At 36.5% G+C, this 21,175-nt stretch overlaps 1 protein-coding gene across 4 annotated transcripts in view; it reads right to left on the reverse strand.

Annotated features, from left to right (window-relative positions):
- JAK2 (Janus kinase 2) overlaps positions 1 to 21,175 on the reverse strand; it is a 221,479-nt gene that overhangs the window by 131,115 nt on the left and 69,189 nt on the right. For 3 of the 4 annotated variants that reach the window (XM_077148267.1, XM_077148265.1, XM_077148266.1), the window contains one exon: positions 1,448 to 1,583. In XM_077148267.1, coding sequence (XP_077004382.1) covers positions 1,448 to 1,583 — 136 coding nt within the window. The remainder of the gene's footprint in view (positions 1 to 1,447; positions 1,584 to 21,175) is intronic. The other variant, XM_077148268.1, reaches the window with a different exon arrangement.

Below are 21,175 nucleotides of genomic sequence, written 5' to 3' on the forward strand. Positions count from 1 at the left end.
TGTTATGATTACAGACTTCATTATTGAGGCTTTAGAAATAGATACCATGTTTTAACTTCATATAATGCAATAATATCTCCTAGGTCCAAATCTTTTACAAAATACCCTAAATTGGCCCTTTTTTCATTGAAATCTTATTTAATAAATAATTCTAAATTAACACTGTTATAATGTGTCAAGTTCCCTAAAAAGTCTTTGTTGGGATTATGATTTGATTACATTTAAACCTATATTTTAATTTGGGAGAAATAAGTATCTCTTTAATTCAGTACTATGTTCTTACTCTTCAGATTTTTCTAATGATTTTTTCAATTTTCCATGTCTCATGTTTTTTCTTATTCAAATTATTCCTGGATATTTAAGAGTTTTCATAACTATTTTCAATGTAATCTTTATCTATTATATAACTGCCTGCTTGTATATATTTATTACTTATTTGGACACTTACTTAACTCTTACTAATTTTGTCTTTTCAATAATTACATCAAAATGCTTGTTTGAACTCAGTACAAATTATACCTTAGAAAGTAGAAAACTTACAGATATACATATATGTGTGTGTGTATATATACATACATATACATATACATACACACAGTAAGGGAATAAAAAGTCAAGGTAATGCTAAAATTTATCAAGAACCCAACAAGTGATAGGTACAATGCTAAACACTATTTAGTGAGGTACACATGAGGTATTTAAGAGTCAAGTTTATGGAGCAAACAGGCCTGGGTTTGAACCCTGACTCTGCCATTTTCTAGCTGTGAGACACTGGACAAATGTGAGTAATGTCTCAAAGTATTAAATCTTTTATCTTTAATATGGAACTTTTATCTTTAATATCCACCAAGTTGTGATGAAAATTAAGCAACATAAATGCTTGAATTAATTTCATCTATTTGTGAAACACACAAACTTATTTCATTCTTTTGAATATAAAAAATACCTCTATATTTGTCCAGTAGGTAAATTCTCTGCCATAAAATATGAAATAAAATTCACTAAAAACTTAAGACAACAAATAAGCACTGTCAAAAATCTTTTCACTCAACTTTTAAAAAGCTGTTAATAAGGAAGGGATATGAAATCACACTTTATTACATAAATCATCAAATTTCCTAGGAAACAATATTTTAAACATTTTAAATTTTGCCAGTAGAGGCCTTTTTCATCCTTTTAAATTTATTTAATTATACTCATAACTGGTAAAGTGGATTCCCACCAGAACAGCTTTGTTCTCAGAGCACTCAGAGCATTCTAATTAAACAATATTTCATTGGATGAACAGTTCCACTTGTGGAGAAACACAAGTCCTAAATGAAGATGATTAAATGCGAAATAACTGGTTCTAGTCACTAGTTTTAAGTCTCTTGCAATCAAAAAATAAATTTTATAATTTTTCCCACTTTACCCTTTTATTATTAAGTGAGTCAGTTTACAATCTTACTGGAGAAAGCACCTTATTCTGTAGAGTATGTTGTGCCTGGTTGACTCATCTATATGGAAGACATGGTTGGGTGGATACCAGATCCTTTCTGTTTCACTCATTAAAGCAAACATATTATAGTACACAGGTGTGATACCTAGAAAAAAGCAGAAAAAGAAATGATTACGAATGGTTAAAATTTCATTTATATAATGTCTATAATTACTAACGGGGCATAACTCTGAAAATCAGCACAAAATGCAATAGCTCTTCAAATCTTTTGATACAACATCACTTATAACTGAATACATAATCAAATGTCCTTTTTTCCCTGCCTCTTAAAACATGACTGCTGTGATGCTTTCAAGCAGTTAAAAAAAAAATACTTTATTCAGTTTTCCTAGTTGTCTTCTGCAGAAAGGTGATTCAAAATGTCAGTTACCATAACTAGAGGGGGAAGTTCATTTCTGTGTTCTCTTTTTTTATAGTGATATTGAGGGAATCACTAAAATATTAAAAAGTCAATGGATACGTTTAGAGAACAATGTAACAATTTTATTTTAAAATGCCCATTTTTGTACAATACGTCAGTAATTATATCTTTTGCATTATTTAACATAAAATAAAAAATATCAAATTAAAATGTACAAGTGGTATGCATTTTTTTCAAAGATATTTTTGAGGAAGTACACTCACAAAAGCTTGAAGGCCACTGATCTTTAAAAAAAAAAGCATACAGAACTATAATACACATTTTTAAAATGTACATTGTTTTCAAGCACACATACTTCTCACAAAAATACACACTACACACACACACAGGCACCAACCACTGGGAAATTCAAAACAAGTCTCCACGAATATCAATGAATAATTTTATAGACCATAAAGATTCTCTAACCACACTTTAAGTAAATTAGAAATGGACACTTATTTAAAAATTTAAATCCTATATATTTGAAAACCTACACTATATTATATAAAAAACAAGCATTTTTATTCAAGTAATGTTTCATTCTTTTCTGCATGGAAATAACACCAACTTAACATACCAGCAATAAAATTTTTAATTTTAAGTAATTAACATGATTATCTACTTATAAATGTATAATAATTTCAGTAAATTATATGTAAAAACTGTCTGTAGCAACTTTTAAACTGTATTCTTGCCTTAATGTTTGTATTTAAAATATAAATAACTCACAGGTCAAAGAAATTATAAAGGAAATATTAAAGCATTTAAAATGAATGATAAAAAAATGAATGATGATATCAATATCCCTTTTTAAAACTGTCATACTACTAAAGTGAGATTCAGTAGGAAAACTGCAGTTTTAACCTGTTTATATTAGAAAATAACAGAGACTAGGCTAAGTAACTGAGTAAGTAAGAAAGAAACAAAATAATCACAAAGAATGTTCAAAGGAAGACACGACAAAGAGTAGAAATTTACAAGAATTATGGATTTAATAAAGAGAATCAACAAAATGAAAGCTCATTCTCTGGATTCAATAAAGAGAATCAACAAAATGAAAGCTCATTCTCCACAATGACAGACAAACAAGCCACTGGCAAGTATGATTGAGAAAAAAAAGAAGCAAACAGCTAAAACTATTAAGGATTGCTAATAAGTGTAATTATAGATTATGAAAACAAAAAGAGAGTGCTAGAACATTATGCAAATAAATTTTAAAATGCAGACAATTTTTTGAAAAATATAACTTTGAAAACAGATTCCAGTATAGAAGCCTTCATAGAAGTATAGCCATTAAAGAAACAGAAGCCATCCAATTTAAAGACAAAATGGAGGAGGAGGAGGAAGGTAGAAAGAAGTAAGGAAGAAAAAAGGAAACATGAGAGAAGAAAGATAAAGCCATCATCAGCCTCATGTGAGATTCACCTGTGAATTCATCCAAACAGGAAAGACAATTCCCATTTTATGTAAAAAGAAAATAGAAAAAAACCTGACACACTTTGTGAGTTCTGCTCGGCCATGATACCAAAATCAGACAAAGAAGTCATGAAAGGATATATACATGTCAATCTCATGTATCAAAATAGAAATAAAAAAAATCCGAAATTAAATATTAACAAACCAAATCCAGCAGTGTTTCCTTTAAAAAATTATGACAAAATTCATTCATCCTAAAATTGCAAATATGGCTAAATTAGAAAAAGCTATCAATGCAATTCATCACAGTAATATATTAAGACACAAAACAGGTCTTTATAAACTGAATAAGATTGCAATTGTTCAAAGAACTTTCTCTGACCACAAATTGAAGCTAGAAATTAATAACCACCAAAGAACCTGAACTTTCAAAAATATATGCAGATTTCTGGAGAAAATTATGAATCAATGTGGCAAATATTAAATTTAAAAAATTGGGTTGTATACTGCTACTGACTGGATTTTTTTCATAAGAAATATTACTTGAAATGTTTTATAATGAAAAATCATGATTAAAAAGTGAACATGGCAAAAACATGCAAATAAACCATTCACAGTAGCACAAAGCCACATGATTAATAAACATACAAAACAATGTATTGAAGAAAATGCTAAATAAAATCACACCATATCATTTTACACCCATTCAATAACAACAACAAAAAAGGACCTCCAAAATACACAAAGCAAACATCAGAAAAACTGAAGGAAGCTACGGACATTTCAACAATAGTAATGGAAGACTTCAATATACCCCTCTCCTCTATAGATAGAACAACCAGAGGATCAACAAGGAAGTAGAGAATGTAAACAATGTCATAAAAGAATTAGGCCTAACAGACATTTATAGATCATTACACCCCAAAACACCAGGATATAAATTCTTCTCTCTTGCTCATGGAATGTTCTACAAGGTAGATCAGAGGCTGAGACACAAAACAGGTCTTTATAAACTGAATAAGACTGAAATTGTTCAAAGAACTTTCTCTGACCACAAAATGAAGCTGGAAATTAATAACCAGCAAAGAACCTGAACTTTCAAAAATATCTGGAGATTTCTGGGAAGATGGCCAACTAGAGTAGTTCCAGATTAGCCCTACTCCACGGAAGTTAGAGAAGGCACAGGAGGGTGACTGAGGTGGCAATTCAGGAGTGCAGCTGAACTGGGAGAGTCTCCTACACCACATGCAGCAGCCCTGGTTGCAGAGGCTGAGGAACGGAGAGGCAGAAAGCTGGAGCCTGGCAGGGAGTTGCGGAGCCACAGAGCCGGCAGGAGTGTAGGGACGGGGGAACACAGGACTAGGAAGTAAGCCAGGCCATTTTCCTGGGGCATGCTACCCTCACCAGCGCAGCCCCATGAACAGTGATTCACCCCACACCCCAGGCACCTGAACTCCATTACCCGCTCCCATTCCCCCAGCTCCAGGCGCCTCTACCCTACCAGCCTCCAGTGCATGTACCTGCCCCACACCCCCACCCCAAAGTGCAGCCCAACCCACCTCTCCTGCATCCCTCCCAAGCACCACCTCCTCCTCCCTGTTCCCTGTTCCCTGTGCATAAAAGTTGCAGGCACTAACCTCCAAACCTAGGCTTCCCCCACCCCTCGCCGACAGTGTCCCACAGCCTCACTTCTCCCTCCCTAAGCTCAGCACATCATTTACAGTACTCCCAGGCCCCTGTGCCTTAAACCAGCACACACCAGGGTTATGCCACCCCCAGACCAGTGCACCCACACAGTTACAGCCTTCCTGGCCACTGGGCACCCATGTTCACAAGCATCAGCGTAACATACCCAACCTGTACCCATACCTGTCCTAATACAAATCATGGTACTGAGTACTCCACCCCATGCCCTGCTACCTGCTGTACAACCATCCCGCAAATGCAAGGCCTTAGACTACTGAAAGAAATCAACTTCCAAAATAAATCATTCAAGATATTTATATGCGACAAACAAAGCATAAGATCACTAAGCATATCACAATGAAGACAGGTATAGACTTGCCTAATGACCAAATTAAAACACCAGAGGAGACACAGATGTTGGAACAACTAATCAAAGATGTTCATACAACTCTACTTAATAAAATAAGTGGGATAGCAAATGACATAAAGGCGATCAAGAAGACAGTAGAAAAGCACAACAAGGAATTTGAAAGAATAAATAGAAAAATAGCAGATATCACAGAGATTAAAGACTCTGTTGATCAAATAAAAAATATACTACAGGTACACAACACCAGATTTGAAGAGACAGAAGAAAGAATAAGTGATATAGAGGACAGGATAATTGACTTTGAAGACTCAAAATAGCTAATAGCAGAAAAAAATGGAAAAAATTGAATGGGAACCCAGGGGAATGAAAGACAAAACAAAGTGCACAAATATAAGAATCACTGGTGTTCCAGAAGAAGAAGAGAGGAGTACAGGACTAGGAAGAATAGTTGAGGGTATAATGGGGGAAAACTTCCCAACCCTCACTTATGAAGGACATAATTATACAAGTCATAGAAGCCCAAAGAACTCCAAACAGAATAAATCCAAATAGACCTTCCCCAAGGCACATACTAATCAGTCTGTCAAATGTTGAAGAGAAGCAGAAAATCTTGAAAGCAGTGAGAGAAAAACAATATACGACATACAAGGTAAATCAAATAAGACTGACTTCAGAGTACTCAACTAGCACCCTGGAGGTGAGAAGGCAGTGTATGATACATTCAAGATCCTAAAAGCGAAAGACTTCCAGCCAAGAATTCTGTACCCAACAAATTGTTCTTCAAAATTAAGGGAAAGATTAAAGTTTTCACAGACAAAGAAGTCCCGAAAGAAATCTGTCAACAAGAGACTGGCCCTACAAGAAATACTAAAAGGAGTTCTGCTGGCTGAAAAAAAAAAAAAAAAACAGGAGAGGGAGGTCTGGAGGAGGGCATAGAATTGAAGAGTACCACTAAGGAAAATTTAAAGAACACAGAGAGAAAGAGGGAACAGAATATATAGATCTGACAAATAAAATAAAAAAGATAAGATGGTGGAATCAAGAAACGTCTTTTCAGTAATAACTTTGAACGTTAACAGACTAAATTTACCAGTTAAGGATACAGATTGGAAGAATGGATTAAGAAACATAATCCAGCTATATGCTGCTTATAGAAGACTCATCTTAGACACAAGGATGCAAATCGATTGAAAGTGAAAGGATATAAAAAGATTTTCCATGCAAGTTGTACCCAAAAGAAAGCTGGAGTAGCTATACTAATATTGGACAGAATAGACTTTAAATGTAAAGACTTCATAAGAGACAAAGAAGGCTGATACAAAAAGGAACAATGTCATGAGGCATGCAACAATGTGAATGAACATGTGGGACATTTGGTGAGACAAAATAAGCCAGAAACAAAAAAACAACGATAGTATGGTCACCTTTAGAAGGTGTTTATAAGAAAACAGAGGCCTAGATTGTAAGCTTTTAGAGCAGACACAAATTCCAGAGTGGTGATTATTATTTCTGGATTTTGAGAGGCTGTTTTATACATATAACCTGACATTTAGAGTTAAGAACGAAGCTGAACAGGTTGGGGTTACAGTAATTCAGAACATCGGGGTAAGGAAGACAGTGTCCATATTTTAGAACCACACATACTCTTTGAGACCAATGGAAGAAAGGTTCATTTGATCTGGAACTGAAATTTTCTGTAGCGCATAATCAAATTCAACCTATCTGTATAGCTCATTTGAACAACTGAAACACAGGAAGCACAGAATAAGAAAGAGGTCCTTTAATCCTGTATAGATTATTGTAATCCTAGAAACATCATAAGAGTATATTAAGCAGATAATGAAAAAGTATTGCCAAAGTCCCCAGAGGGAGAGAGAAAGACTATGGAACTATTAAACCTTACCATCAAGGAATCCCCTGAACTGTGTCAAACTTTAGGGGTACCCAAATCAATAGGCCATGCCCTTGATCATGAGGCTTACTCTTATGGAGCTTATGTAGGTAGAGGAGAAGCTTAGACTACCTAGAGGCATGCCTAACAGTTACTTCTGGAGGACCTCTGTTGTTGCTCAGATGTGGTCTCAGTCTCTCTAAGTGCAACTCTACAAGTGAAATCATTGCCCTCTCCACTACATGGGACATGACATCCAGGGGTGAAAGCCTCCCTGGTGACATGAGAGAGGACTCCCAGGGATGAATCCAGAACTGGCACCATGGGATCAACAATTACATCCTGACCAAAAGGAGGAAAAGAAGTGCAATTAATAAAGTACAAGTGGCAGAGAGAGTTCAAATAGAGTCGAGAGGCTACTCTGGAGGTTGCTCTTACCTTGCTACCTATTATAACCTGCGAACCCCCAACCAGGACCATTCCAACCAATCCTAAAGAACACCTAGGGCAATATATATGATTCCATGAGGGTTCCAGGCACTTGAGTAACTTTCCAGAAACCTATAACTCCAGATGGGTCCCTGGTCCAGATAAGTCCTGAAACCTAGCCCAGCCTCTCCAGAACATCAGATAGTTCCACCTCCCTACCCCATATTAGTGACAGATCGTTCCAATAGCAAAAATTTAGAATTGCCATAGCCCAAACAACCTCAAAGACAGGTATGGAAAGATCAAAGGTGATGGTGGAATTATACATAGAAGATAGAATTTAAGTGAATATGAATGCTGAATCATTAAATTGATATTTCTTTTAGTCTCCAGTATTTTATAGCAGCTAGAAGGAAAAACTTAAAATTGTGAAACTGTAACCCATGTCAAATTCTGAAATATATTCTACAACTAATTGTGGAGCTGTGCTTTGAAATTTATAGCTTTTTTGTATATATGTCATTGTTCACAAAAAAAAAAAAGAAGGAAAGAAATAGTCGATTGTGATGATAAAAAGGTATTTAAGCCCTCTAGCCTCCTATTTTCTGGAGCAGCTAGAAGGAAAAATATGAAAGGATACTACAGTAGCCCATGACAAACTCTGGGATCTATCTTGTAACCACTTTTTGAAGAGTACTTTGAAAACTATTGCTTTTTTATTTCTTTGCTTTGTATATATGTTATACTATACAATAAAAAAAAGTTAGAATGAGCATAGCCCAAATATTCCTACAGAGTGTGAGAAAGATAAGAGGTGATGGTGGAGTTGTACAGAGAAAGTTGGGTTTAACAAATGAGCACTGAATCATTTTACTGATACTTCTTTTAGCTTCCAGAACCTTTTAGCAGTAGAAATAAAAACCTAATATTATGGAATTGTAACTCATACCAAACTGAAATGTGTTCTACAACTATTTGTTGCAATGTACTTTGAAATATATTGCTTTTAGGTATGTATGTTATTTAAAGAGAAGGAGTATAACAGAGAAGACAAGATTTAACAAATGAGTATGACTGCTGAATCAATATATTGACATTTCTGTCAATCCGCAGCATCTTAGAGCCACTAGAAGGAAAAACCTGAAATTGTGGAACTGTAACCCATACCAAACTGTGAAATCTGTTCCATAACTACTTGTTAAAATGTACAGTGAAATGTATTGCTTTTCTTAAATATTTCATAATAAAAAGAAACGTTAAAAAATATCTGGAGATTAAGTAACACACTCAATTAATCAATGGATCAAAAAAGAAATTGCAAGAGAAATGGGTAAATATCTGGAGACAAATGAAAAGGAGAATACAACATATCAGAAGTTATAGGATGTGGCAAAGGCAGTGCTGAGTGGTAAATGTATTGCCCTAAATGCCTATATTTAAAAAGAAGAACAAGCAAAAATCAAGGACTTAATTGCTTACCTGGAAGAACTAGAGAAAGATCAGCAAATAGAAGAAAAGAAGTAAAAAAGATTAAAGAAGATATAAATGAACTGGAGAACAAAATAACAATGGAAAGAATCAACAAAACCAAAGTTGCTTCTTTGAGAAAATCAATAAATTCAAAGGACCCCTTGCTAGGCTAACAAACAAAAAAGAGAGAGGATGCGACTATGCAAAATCAGAAATGAGAGGGAGTTCATTACCATGGATCCTGAAGAAATTTTTAAAAAAATCATAAGAGGATGGGCAGCAAAAAGAAAAAAATCGTAAGAGGATAAAATGAACAACTACACACCAATAAACTAGACAATTTAAATGAAATGGACAAATTCCTAGAAAGACATGAACAATCTACACTGCGTCAAGAAGAATAGTAGATCTCAACAAACCAATTACAGGTAAAGACTCAATCAGTCATGAAAAAATATTCCTACAAAGAAAAGCCCAGGGCCAGACAGCTCCACAGGGGAATTTATCAATATTCCAAAAATAACTAACACCAATTCTGCTCAAACTCTTCCAAAATACTGAGGAAAAAGGAATGCTATCTAACTCATTTTATTTCATGATGAAGTAGCATCATGCTACTACCAAAACTGGATAAAGATGCTGCAAGAAAGGAAAACTACAGACCAATCTCCCTAATGAACACAGACACAAAAACTCTCAACAAAATACTAGCATATTGAATCCAACAACACATTAAAAGAATTATACATCACAACCAGGGGGTTTATACCAGAAACGCAAGGTGTTTTCAACACAAGAAAATTAATCAATATAATACAGCACATTAATAAATCAAAAGAGAAAAATCACATGATCATATTGATTGATGCTGAAAAAGCATTTGACAAAATTCAGCATCCATGTCTGATAAAAATACTTCAAAAGGTAGGAATCAAGGGAAATTTCCTTAATATAAATGTCATATATGAAAACCCAAAGCCACTATAGAATGCATATTTCTGTAGCCTTGCTTTAATCTGGACATTTTCACAGTCTTAGAAGTGTAAACTTGCAACTTATTCAATTCCTCTTTTTAAAAGCCATTCCCTTTCTGGTATATTGCATTTCAGCAGCTTGCAAACTAGAAGAATGCCCATCAAGAGACATGTGTAATCACAAAATGTGGCATATACAGATGATGGAACATTATGCAGCAATAGGAAGAAATGACGTCCTAAACCACATGACAAGATAGATGAGCCTTGAGGACATAACGCTGAGTGAAATAAGCCAGACACAATAGAATAGTTACGTATGATTCCATTTTTATGACTATGGTAAAGAAAAAATCAGAGGTTTATACCACAAAATATAGAGGACCATAAAATATAGAGGACCTAGAGATACAGAAGCTTGAGATGGTTGAACAGTTTGCTAATGAGGTTGAATTTAATTGTAAGAGAGTAGACAGAAGTGAAGGCAGTTCACTAGTGGGTCTATAAGTAATATCACCATATTGAAGGTGGACATGATTGAAAGGGGTTGTATAGATTCATGTGCCCCACCAATTAACATTACAAATACAAATAAGCTCTTGTATGAACTTCTGCAAAGGTATAATCTTGTACAAAGAGTGTATAATTTGGGGGTATGGGGGAAAATGCTATTACATGCTATGGGCTATCTTTAACAGGAAAACATCAACAGTACCACAGCAATAACAAAGGGGTAGGATAAAAATTAGGAGAAGGTTTGGATTTTCTATTTGGTGAGGGTGTGTTTATTGGCTATCTTTCTCTTGGGGACAATGAAATTATCTAAAATTGGGAGTGTTGATGGACTCTTGTCTTTGGACATTATATATGAGGCCCAGTAGAAAAAGGTGGCTGAAAGATGCACTGACTAAGAAGAAGATTGGCGAACGATAGTAGATTGGTGTAAACATATGATCAAACATGGTACTGCTACAAAAAGGAACAAAGGAGTGAAGCATGCAAAAATGTGAATGAACTCGTGGAATATTTGGTGAGGCAAAATAAGCCAGAAACAAAAGAGCAAATATTGTATGATTTCATTTAGAAAATACTTATAAGAAAACTGGGGCCTAGGTTGTAAGCTTTTATAGCAGTCACATTTAGTCTTGAGTGGTAATTGTTATTTCTGGATTTTTAGGTGCTGTTTTATATATACGTATAACCTTGTACTTAGAGATAAGAATGAAGCCAGTCGGGTTGGGATTATGGTAACTCAGAATACAGGGGTAAGGAAGACATTGCCTGTATTTTAGAAATTCACCTACTCTTTGAGACCAAAGGAAGAAAGGTTTATTATACCCAGAACCTAAATTTTCTGTAGCAATAATCTAACTCAACTTTTCTGGATAGATCATTGAAACAATCCAAACACAGGGAGCCCAGAACAAGAATGAGAGCCTTTAATGCTCTATAGCTTAATGTAATACCTGGATACATCCCAGAGTATATTAAGCAGATATCAAGAACTATTGGCAAAGTCCCTTGAGGGATGGGAGAAAAAAATATGGAACTATTAAACTTTACCACTGTATAAACCCCTGATACTGTGTCAAACATTAGGGACACCCAAATCAATAGGCCAAGTCCTTGATCTTGAGGCTTGCTCTTGTGAAGCTTACATATGTAACAGAGAAGCTTAGCCTACCTATAGGTATGCCTAAGAGTCACCTCTGGAGGACCTCTTTTGTTGCTCAGATGTACCCTTTTATTCTCTAAGCCCAACTCTGCAAGTGAAATCTTTGCTCTCCCCGCTATATGGGACATGACATCCAAGGATGAATGTCTCCCTGGTGGCATGGGAGATGACTCCCAGGGATAAGCCTGGCCCTGGCACCCTGGGACCAACAGTGCCATCCTGACCAAAAGGGGGAAAAGAAGTGTAATTAAAAAAAGTATCAGCGGCTGAGAGAGTTCAAATAGAGTCGAGAGGCTACCCTAGAGGGCACTGTTATTCATGCTTCAGTTAGACATTGCTAATGCCAAACCCCAACCAAAAGCATTCCTGCCAATCCTAAAGAATACCTAGAGCAATATATAAGATTATACAAAGGTTTCATGCACTAGGGTAACTTTCCAGAAACCTAGAACCTCCAGATGGGTCCCTGGACCAGACAAGTCCTGAAATGCTGAGGGGCCAGCAATTCTAATCGACTAGTTCCATCCTCCATCCCATATTATTGATAGCCCCTTCCAATATGAAAAAGTTAGAAGGGGTATAACCCAAATACCCCTAAAGAGTGAGAAAAAGATCAAAGTTGATGGTGGAGTTATACAGAGAAGTTCAGATTTAACAAATGAGTTTGAGCCCTGAATCATTATGCTATTTCTTTTCATCTCTAGTACCTTACAGCAGCTAGAAGTAAAAACCTAAAATTGTGGAATTGTAACCCATGTCAAACTCTGAAATATGTTCTACAACTAACTGTGGTGCTGTGCTTTGAAATTTAAAGCTTTTTTGTATATATGTTATTTAAAGAGAAGGAGGAATATAATAGAGAAGATAGGATTTAACAAATGAATATGACTGCTGAATTATTACATTGATATTTCTGTGGGTCTCAAGTGTCTTGGAGCAGCTAGAATCAAAAACGAAAATTCGTGGAATTGTAACCCATACCAAACTTTAAAATCTGTTCTATAACTACTTGATAAAATGTACTTGGAAACTTATTGCTTATATATATATATATGCTATATTTCACAATTTAAAAAAGTTTTATATATATATATATATGTATATATAAAAGAAAACCCATAGCCAGAATCACAGCAAATGTGAGAGACTGAAAGCATTCCCCCTAAGATCAGGAACAAGACAAGGATGGCCATTGTCACCACTAGTATTCAACACTGTACAAGAAGTTCTAACTAGAGCAATCAGACAGGAGAAAGGAATAAAAGGCAGCCAAATAGGAAAGGAAGAAATAAAACTTCCATTATTTGCAGATGATATACTATAATTGGAAAATCCTGAGGAATTTACAACAAAGCTACCTGAGCTAATAAACAATTTCAGCCAGGTGGTGGGATACAAGATTAATGAAAAAATCAGGAATGGTTCTAATATACAAGTAATGACCGAACTGAGGAGACAAGGAAAAATTCCATTCAAAATAACAACTAAAAGAATCAAGTATCTAGGAATATATTTAACCAGGGATGTTAAGGACCTATACACAGAAAACTACAAAACTTTGCTAAAAGAAATAAAAGAAAATCTAAATGGGTGGAAAGACATTTTGTGCTTATGGACAGAAAGGTAGAATTTCGTTAAGATGTCAGTTCCACCCAAATTGATCTAAAGATTCAATGCAATATCAATTAATATTCGAACAACGTACTTTGATGTCTTGAAAAAGCCAGCTGTGAAATTTATTTGGAAGGGAAAGAGACCTCAAAAAGCTAAGTGGGAAGATTAACACTTCCTAACTTTAAAAAGATTTTTATAAAACTTCAGTATTCATATAGCATGGTACTGGCACAAAGTAGAAATACTGCCCAATGGAAACAAATCGAGAGTACAGAGATCGACCACCAAATCTACGGCCAGTTGATCTTCAACAAGGCCCCCAAATCCACTGAACTAGGACAGAACAGTCTTTTCAATAAATGGGCCTGGGAGAACTGCATATCAACAGTCAAAAGAATGAAAGAGGACCCCTACCTTACACCCTATACAAAAATTAATTCAAAATGGACCAAAGACCAAAATATAAAACACAGTACCATAAAATTCCCAGAAGAAAATGTAGGGCAACAGCTTCAAGACTAAGTAATAGGAGGGTGCTTCTTAAACTTTACACCTAAAGCACAAGCAACAAAAGAAGAAATAAATAAATGGGAACTCCTCTAAATCAAAAGCTTTGTGCCTCAAAGGACTTTGTCAAAACGGTGAAGCAGCAGCCAACTCAATAAGAGAACATATTTGGAAACCATTTATCAGACAAAGGTTTGATATCCTGCGTATATGAAAAAATTACACAGCTCAACAACAAAAGAACAACCCAATTACAAAATGGACAAAAGACATGAATAGACATTTTTCCGAAGAGCAAATATAAATGTATAAAAAGTACATGAACCTTGAGGACATAACACTGAGTGAAATAAGTCAGATACAAAAGGATAGGTACTATTGGCTATTGTGACTCTGGTAAAGGTAAACTCAGAGGCTTGAAACAATGTAGAATATAGAGGACAGAAAGGTACAGAGAACCTAGAGATGGGTAAAAAGTTACCAAGTGAGGTTGAACTTAAATGTAAGGGAATGGGAGAAGTGAAGGTAGTTTAGTAGTAGGGTTATAAGTAACATTGCCATATTGAAGATGAACAGGATTAAAAGTCATAAAGAGTCTGATTTAACTCTACAATTATAAATAAGTCCTTGCACAAGCTACTACTAAGTTTGATTTTGTACAAAGAGTTAACAATAGAGAGACATAGGGGGTATCTATATCTATATCTATAGTTATATGTCTACAATTAATATTGCATGCTATGGCCTATAGTTAACAGGATGACATCAACAGTACCACAGCAATACCAGGGGTAAAAATTGGGGAGGACAGATAAGATAAGGAGGGATTTAGATTTGATATTTGGAGAAAATGTGTTTACTGGTTCTTTTTCTCTTTGGACAAACGAAAACTATCTAAAATTCAGAGTGCTGATGATTGTACAAACAAGTATGGACACTGTAAGACACGGTTTGGTTATTTTGGACATTATCCATGATACTCAATAGATGGAGGGGACCAAAGAGTACAATGCCTGAGAAGCAGAATGGCAAACTATGATGTACACACATGATGGAACACTGTGTGGCTACAAAAAGGAACAAAGTCATGAGGCACGCAATGAAGTGCGTGAATATTGGGGACATTGTGTTGTGCAAAATAAGCCAGAAATAAAAGAATAAATATGGTATGGTCTCTTTTAAAAAATAATTATAAGAAAATTGGAGCCTACTTGTAAGCTTTTATAGCAGTCACACTTAGTCCAGAGTTGTAATTGTATTTCTAAATTCTGAGATGCTGTGCTATATGTATATAATGGGCATTTCCCTAGAACTTTGGGTTCATCTGCGACACCTAAGACTCAGAGCTGGAGTTCTGCAGCTCTGAAAGTCAGCACTGCTACATACAACTACAACCAAAAAAGAGGTCAGGTTCAATGAGAGATAAAAATGACATTGATTTTGTTGGGACTAAGGTAAATCAGAATACAGGACAAAGTATGATAGTGTAATACAACTTCACTACTGTATGAGACCAAAGTTGGAGAGATTTATTTTGTCTAGCACTTAAATATACTGCAATACACAATCTAAATCAATCCACCTGGACAGCTCATTGAAACAACCCACACATATGGGGCCCAGAATGAGAACAAGGGCTTATAATTCTGCATAGCATAATGTAATACCCAGATACATCCCAGACTATGGTAGGCTGATAATTTAAAAAATATTGGTAGAGTCCCTTGAGGGACTAGGGAAAAAATATGGAACTACTAAACCTTCCTATTTGGGAAACTCCTGGTATTCTCTCAAACATTAGGGACTCCCAAGAAAACAGGCAAAGCCTTTGATTTTGAGGCTTGCCCTTACAAAACTAATTTTTGTAGAGGGAAAGCTACGACTACCTATAGTTATGTCTAAGAATTCCTTCCAGGAAACTTCTGATATTCAAATGAGGCTTCTCTCTCTCTCTCAGACCAACTCTGTAAGGAATATCATTATGTAGGCCCCACTCAAATGAGACATGACAATCAGGGATGTAAGTCTCCCTGTCAATGCGGGACATGACTCCCAGGGATGAGCCTGGTTCTGGCACCATGGGAATGACAATGTTTTGTTGACCAAAAGGGGGAAAAGAAATGTTACAAGATAAGAGAATTCAAGTAGAGTTGAGAGGCTATTCTGAAGGCTACTCTTATGTACGCTTAAGCTAGATATTGCTAATTGCCATGATTTGCCAAACCCCAATCAACATTACCCCTATTAACCCTAAAGAACACCCAGGGAGGCGGGGCCAAGATGGCGGCTAAGTAAGGTATGTGCGTCTTAGTTCCTCCTCCAAAGCAACTACTAGGTGAACTGAAACAGTGCAGAACAGCTCCCGGGGCCACGGCAGGGAATGGACACACAGTGTACCCCAGTCTGGACTGGCTAGTCCGACTGCGAGACTCGGCTGCGGTGAGATCCCTGAGCGGCGCGCGATTTCCCGAGCAGCGGCAGCTGTGGTGGCCGAAGCTCCTCCCTCCCTCCTTCGCGGGCGGGCTGAGAGTCTCGGAGAGGCAAGTATCCCAAGCCGAGGCGGCCGGTGCCCCTCTTTTGCGGGCGGCTTCCTGGTCTGGCTACGAGTCGCGGATCAGAGGGCTACCCAAGCTGCGGTGGCCCTCCCCCACGGGCGGCTTCCTGGTCCGGTGGGGAATTCCCCAGGCCGCGGCGGCCGGTGACCGACGCCCCTCCCCCGCAGGCGACTTCCTGGTACGGTGGTGAATTCCCCAGGCCCGCTGTGGCCGGCAACCAGCCACAGGGTTCCCTCAAGCCGCGGCGGCTGACGCCCCCATCACGCGCGGCCCCCCAAACCAACTGAGAGAATTGGATCGGAAATCCCCAGGCCGCGCAGATCAGTGACCGGGGGGATCCCTTCCAAACACGTGAGACAAACGTGTGCCACGAGCGCCACCTACTGGGCAGGATAAGAAAAACAGAACCCAGAGATTTCACAGAAAAATCTTACAACCTTGTTGGGTCCGACACCCAGGGAAATCTGACTAAATGCCCAGATGCCAGCAGCAGAAGATAACGGTCCACGCTCAGAAGACTGAGAATATGGCCCAGTCAAAGGAACAAACCAACAGTTCAAATGAGATACAAGAGCTGAGACAACTAATGCTGAATATACGAACAGAAATGGAAAACTTCTTCAAAAATGAAATCGATAAATTGAGGGAGGACATGAAGAAGACATAGGCTGAACATAAAGAAGAAATAGAAAAACTGAAAAAACAAATCACAGAACTTATGGAAGTGAAGGATAAAGTAGAAAAGATGGAAAAAACAATGGATACCTACAATGATAGATTTAAAGAGACAGAAGATAGAATTAGTGATTTGGAGGATGGAACATCTGAATTCCAAAAAGAAACAGAAACTATCGGGAAAAGAATGGAAAAATTTGAACAGGGTATCAGGGAACTCAAGGACAATATGAACCGCACAAATATACGTGTTGTGGTTGTCCCAGAAGGAGAAGGGAAAAGGAGGAGAAAAACTAATGGAAGAAATTTTCACTGAAAATTTCCCAACTCTTATGAAAGACCTAAAATTACAGATCCAAGAAGTGCAGCGCACCCCAAAGAGATTAGACCCAAATAGGCGTTCTCCAAGACACTTACTAGTTAGAATGTCAGAGGTCAAAGAGAAAGAGAGGATCTTGAAAGCAGCAAGAGAAAAACAATCCATCACATACAAGGGAAACCCAATAAGACTATGTGTAGATTTCTCAGCAGAAACCATGGAAGCTAGAAGACAGTGGGATGATATATTTAAATTACTAAAAGAGAAAAACTGCCAACCAAGACTCCTATATCCAGCAAAATTGTCCTCCAAAAATGAGGGAGAAATCAAAACATTCTCAGACAAAAAGTCACTGAGAGAATTTGTGACCAAGAGACCAGCTCTGCAGGAAATACTAAAGGGAGCACTAGAGTCAGATACAAAAAGACAGAAGAGAGAGGTATGGAGAAGAGTGTAGAAAGAAGGAAAATCAGATATGATATATATAATACAAAAGGCAAAATGGTAGAGGAAAATATTATCCAAACAGTAATAACACTAAAAGTTAATGGACTGAATTCCCCAATCAAAAGACATAGATTGGCAGAATGGATTAAAAAACAGGATCCTTCTATAGGCTGTCTACAGGAAACACATCTTAGACCCAAAGATAAACATAGGTTGAAAGTGAAAGGTTGGGAAAAGATATTTCATGCAAATAACAAACAGAAAATAGCAGGAGTGGCTATACTAATATCCAACAAATTAGACTTCAAATGTAAAACAGTTAAAAGAGACAAAGAAGGACACTGTATACTAATAAAAGGAACAATTAAACAAGAAGACATAACAATCATAAATATTTACGCACTGAACCAGAATGCCCCAAAATACGTGAGGAATACACTGCAAACACTGAAAAGGGAAATAGACACCTATACCATAATAGTTGGAGACTTCAATTCACCACTTCCATCAATGGACAGAACATCTAGACAGAGCATCAATAAAGAAACAGAGAATCTGAATATTACTATAAATGAGCTAGACTTAACAGACATTTATAGGACATTACATCCCACAACAGCAGGATACACCTTTTTCTCAAGTGCTCATGGATCATTCTCAAAGATAGACCATATGCTGGGTCACAAAGCAAGTCTTAACAAATTTAAAAAGATTGAAATCATACACAACACTTTCTCGGACCATAAAGGAATGAAGTTGGAAATCAATAATAGGCGGAGTGCCAGAAAATTCACAAATACATGGAGGCTCAACAACACACTCCTAAACAACGAGTGGGTCAAAGAAGAAATTGCTAGAGAAATTAGCAAATACCTCGAGGCGAATGAAAATGAAAACACAACATATCAAAACTTATGGGATGCAGCAAAGGCAGTGCTAAGAGGGAAATTTATTGCCCTAAATGCCTATATCAGAAAAGAAGAAAAGGTAAAAATGCAGAGATTAACTGTCCACTTGGAAGAACTGGAGAAAGAACAGCAAACTAATCCCAAAGCAAGCAAAAGGAAAGAAATAACAAAGATTAGAGCAGAAATAAATGAAATTGAAAACATAAAAACAATAGAGAAAATCAATAAGACCAGAAGTTGGTTCTATGAGAAAATCAATAAGATTGATGGGCCCTTAGCAAGATTGACAAAAAGAAGAGAGAGGATGCAAATAAATAAGATCAGAAATGGAAGAGGAGACATAACTACTGACCTCACAGAAATAAAGGAGGTAATAACAGGATACTATGAACAACTTTACACTAATAAATACAACAATTTAGAGGAAATGGACGGGTTCCTGGAAAGACATGAACAACCAACTTTGACTCAAGAAGACATAGATGACCTCAACAAACCAATCACAAGTAAAGAAATTGAATTAGTCATTCAAAAGCTTCCTAAAAAGAAAAGTCCAGGACCAGACGGCTTCACATCTGAATTCTATCAAACATTCCAGAAAGAATTAGTACCAACTCTCCTCAAACTCTTCAAAAAAATCAAAGCAGAGGGAATACTACCTAATTCATTCTATGAAGCCAACATCACCCTCATACCAAAACCAGGCAAAGATATTACAAAAAAAGAAAACTACAAGCCAAACTCTCTAATGAATATAGATGCAAAAATCCTCAATAAAATTCTAGCAAATCGTATCCAACAACACATTAAAAGAATTATACATCATCCCAGGTATGCAAGGATGGTTCAACATAAGAAAATCAATTAATGTAATACACCATATCAACAAATCAAAGCAGAAAAATCACATGATATCTCAATTGATGCAGAGAAGGCATTTGACAAGATTCAACATCCTTTCCTGTTGAAAACACTTCAAAAGATAGGAATACAAGGGAACGTCCTTAAAATGATAGAGGGAATATATGAAAAACCCACAGCTAATATCATCCTCAATGGGGAAAAATTGAAAACTTTCCCCCTAAGATCAGGAACAAGACAAGGATGTCCACTATCACCACTATTATTCAACATTGTGTTGGAGGTTCTAGCCAGAGCAATTAGACAAGAAAAAGAAATACAAGGCATCAAGATTGGAAAGGAAGAAGTAAAACTATCACTGTTTGCAGACAATATGATACTATACGTCGAAAACCCGGAAAAATCCACAACAAAACTACTAGAGCTAATAAATGAGTACAGCAAAGTAGCAGGTTACAAGATCAACATTCAAAAATCTGTAGCATTTCTATACACTACCAATGAACAAGCGGAGGGGGAAATCAAGAAACGAATCCCATTTACAATTGCAACTAAAAGAATAAAATACCTAGGAATAAATTTAACTAAAGGGACAAAAAACCTATATAAAGAAAACTACAAAAAACTGCTAAAAGAAATCACAGAAGACCTAAATAGATGGAAGGGCATACCATGTTCATGGATTGGAAGACTAAATATAGTTAAGATGTCAATCCTACCTAAATTGATTTACAGATTCAATGCAATACCAATCAAAATCCCAACAACTTATTTTTCAGAAATAGAAAAACCAATAAGCAAATTTATCTGGAAGGGCAGGGTGCCCCGAATTGCTAAAAACATCTCGAGGAAAAAAAATGAAGCTGGAGGTCTCGCGCTGCCGGACTTTAAGGCATATTATGAAGCCACAGTGGTCAAAACAGCATGGTATTGGCATAAAGATAGATATATCAACCAATGGAATTGAATAGAGTGCTCAGATATAGACCCTCTCATCTATGGACATTTGATCTTTGATAAGGCAGTCAAGCCAACTCACCTGGGACAGAACAGTCTCTTCAATAAATGGTGCCTAGAGAACTGGATATCCATATGCAAAAGAATGAAAGAAGACCCATATCTCACACCCTACACAAAAGTTAACTCAAAATGGATCAAAGATCTAAACATTAGGTCTAAGACCATAAAACAGTTAGAGGAAAATATAGGGAGATATCTTATGAATCTTACAATTGGAGGCAGTTTTATGGACCTTAAACCTAAAGCAAGAGCACTGAAGAAGGAAATAAATAAATGGGAACTCCTCAAAATTAAACACTTTTGTGCATCAAAGAACTTCATCAAGAAAGTAGAAAGACAGCCTACACAATGGGAGACAATATTTGGAAACGACATATCAGATAAAGGTCTAGTATCCAGAATTTATAAAGAGATTGTTCAACTCAACAACAAAAAGACAGCCAACCCAATTACAAAA

The sequence above is a fragment of the Tamandua tetradactyla genome, chromosome 2 (genome assembly GCF_023851605.1).
Source record: "Tamandua tetradactyla isolate mTamTet1 chromosome 2, mTamTet1.pri, whole genome shotgun sequence".
In the NCBI taxonomy this organism is placed as follows: domain Eukaryota; kingdom Metazoa; phylum Chordata; class Mammalia; order Pilosa; family Myrmecophagidae; genus Tamandua; species Tamandua tetradactyla.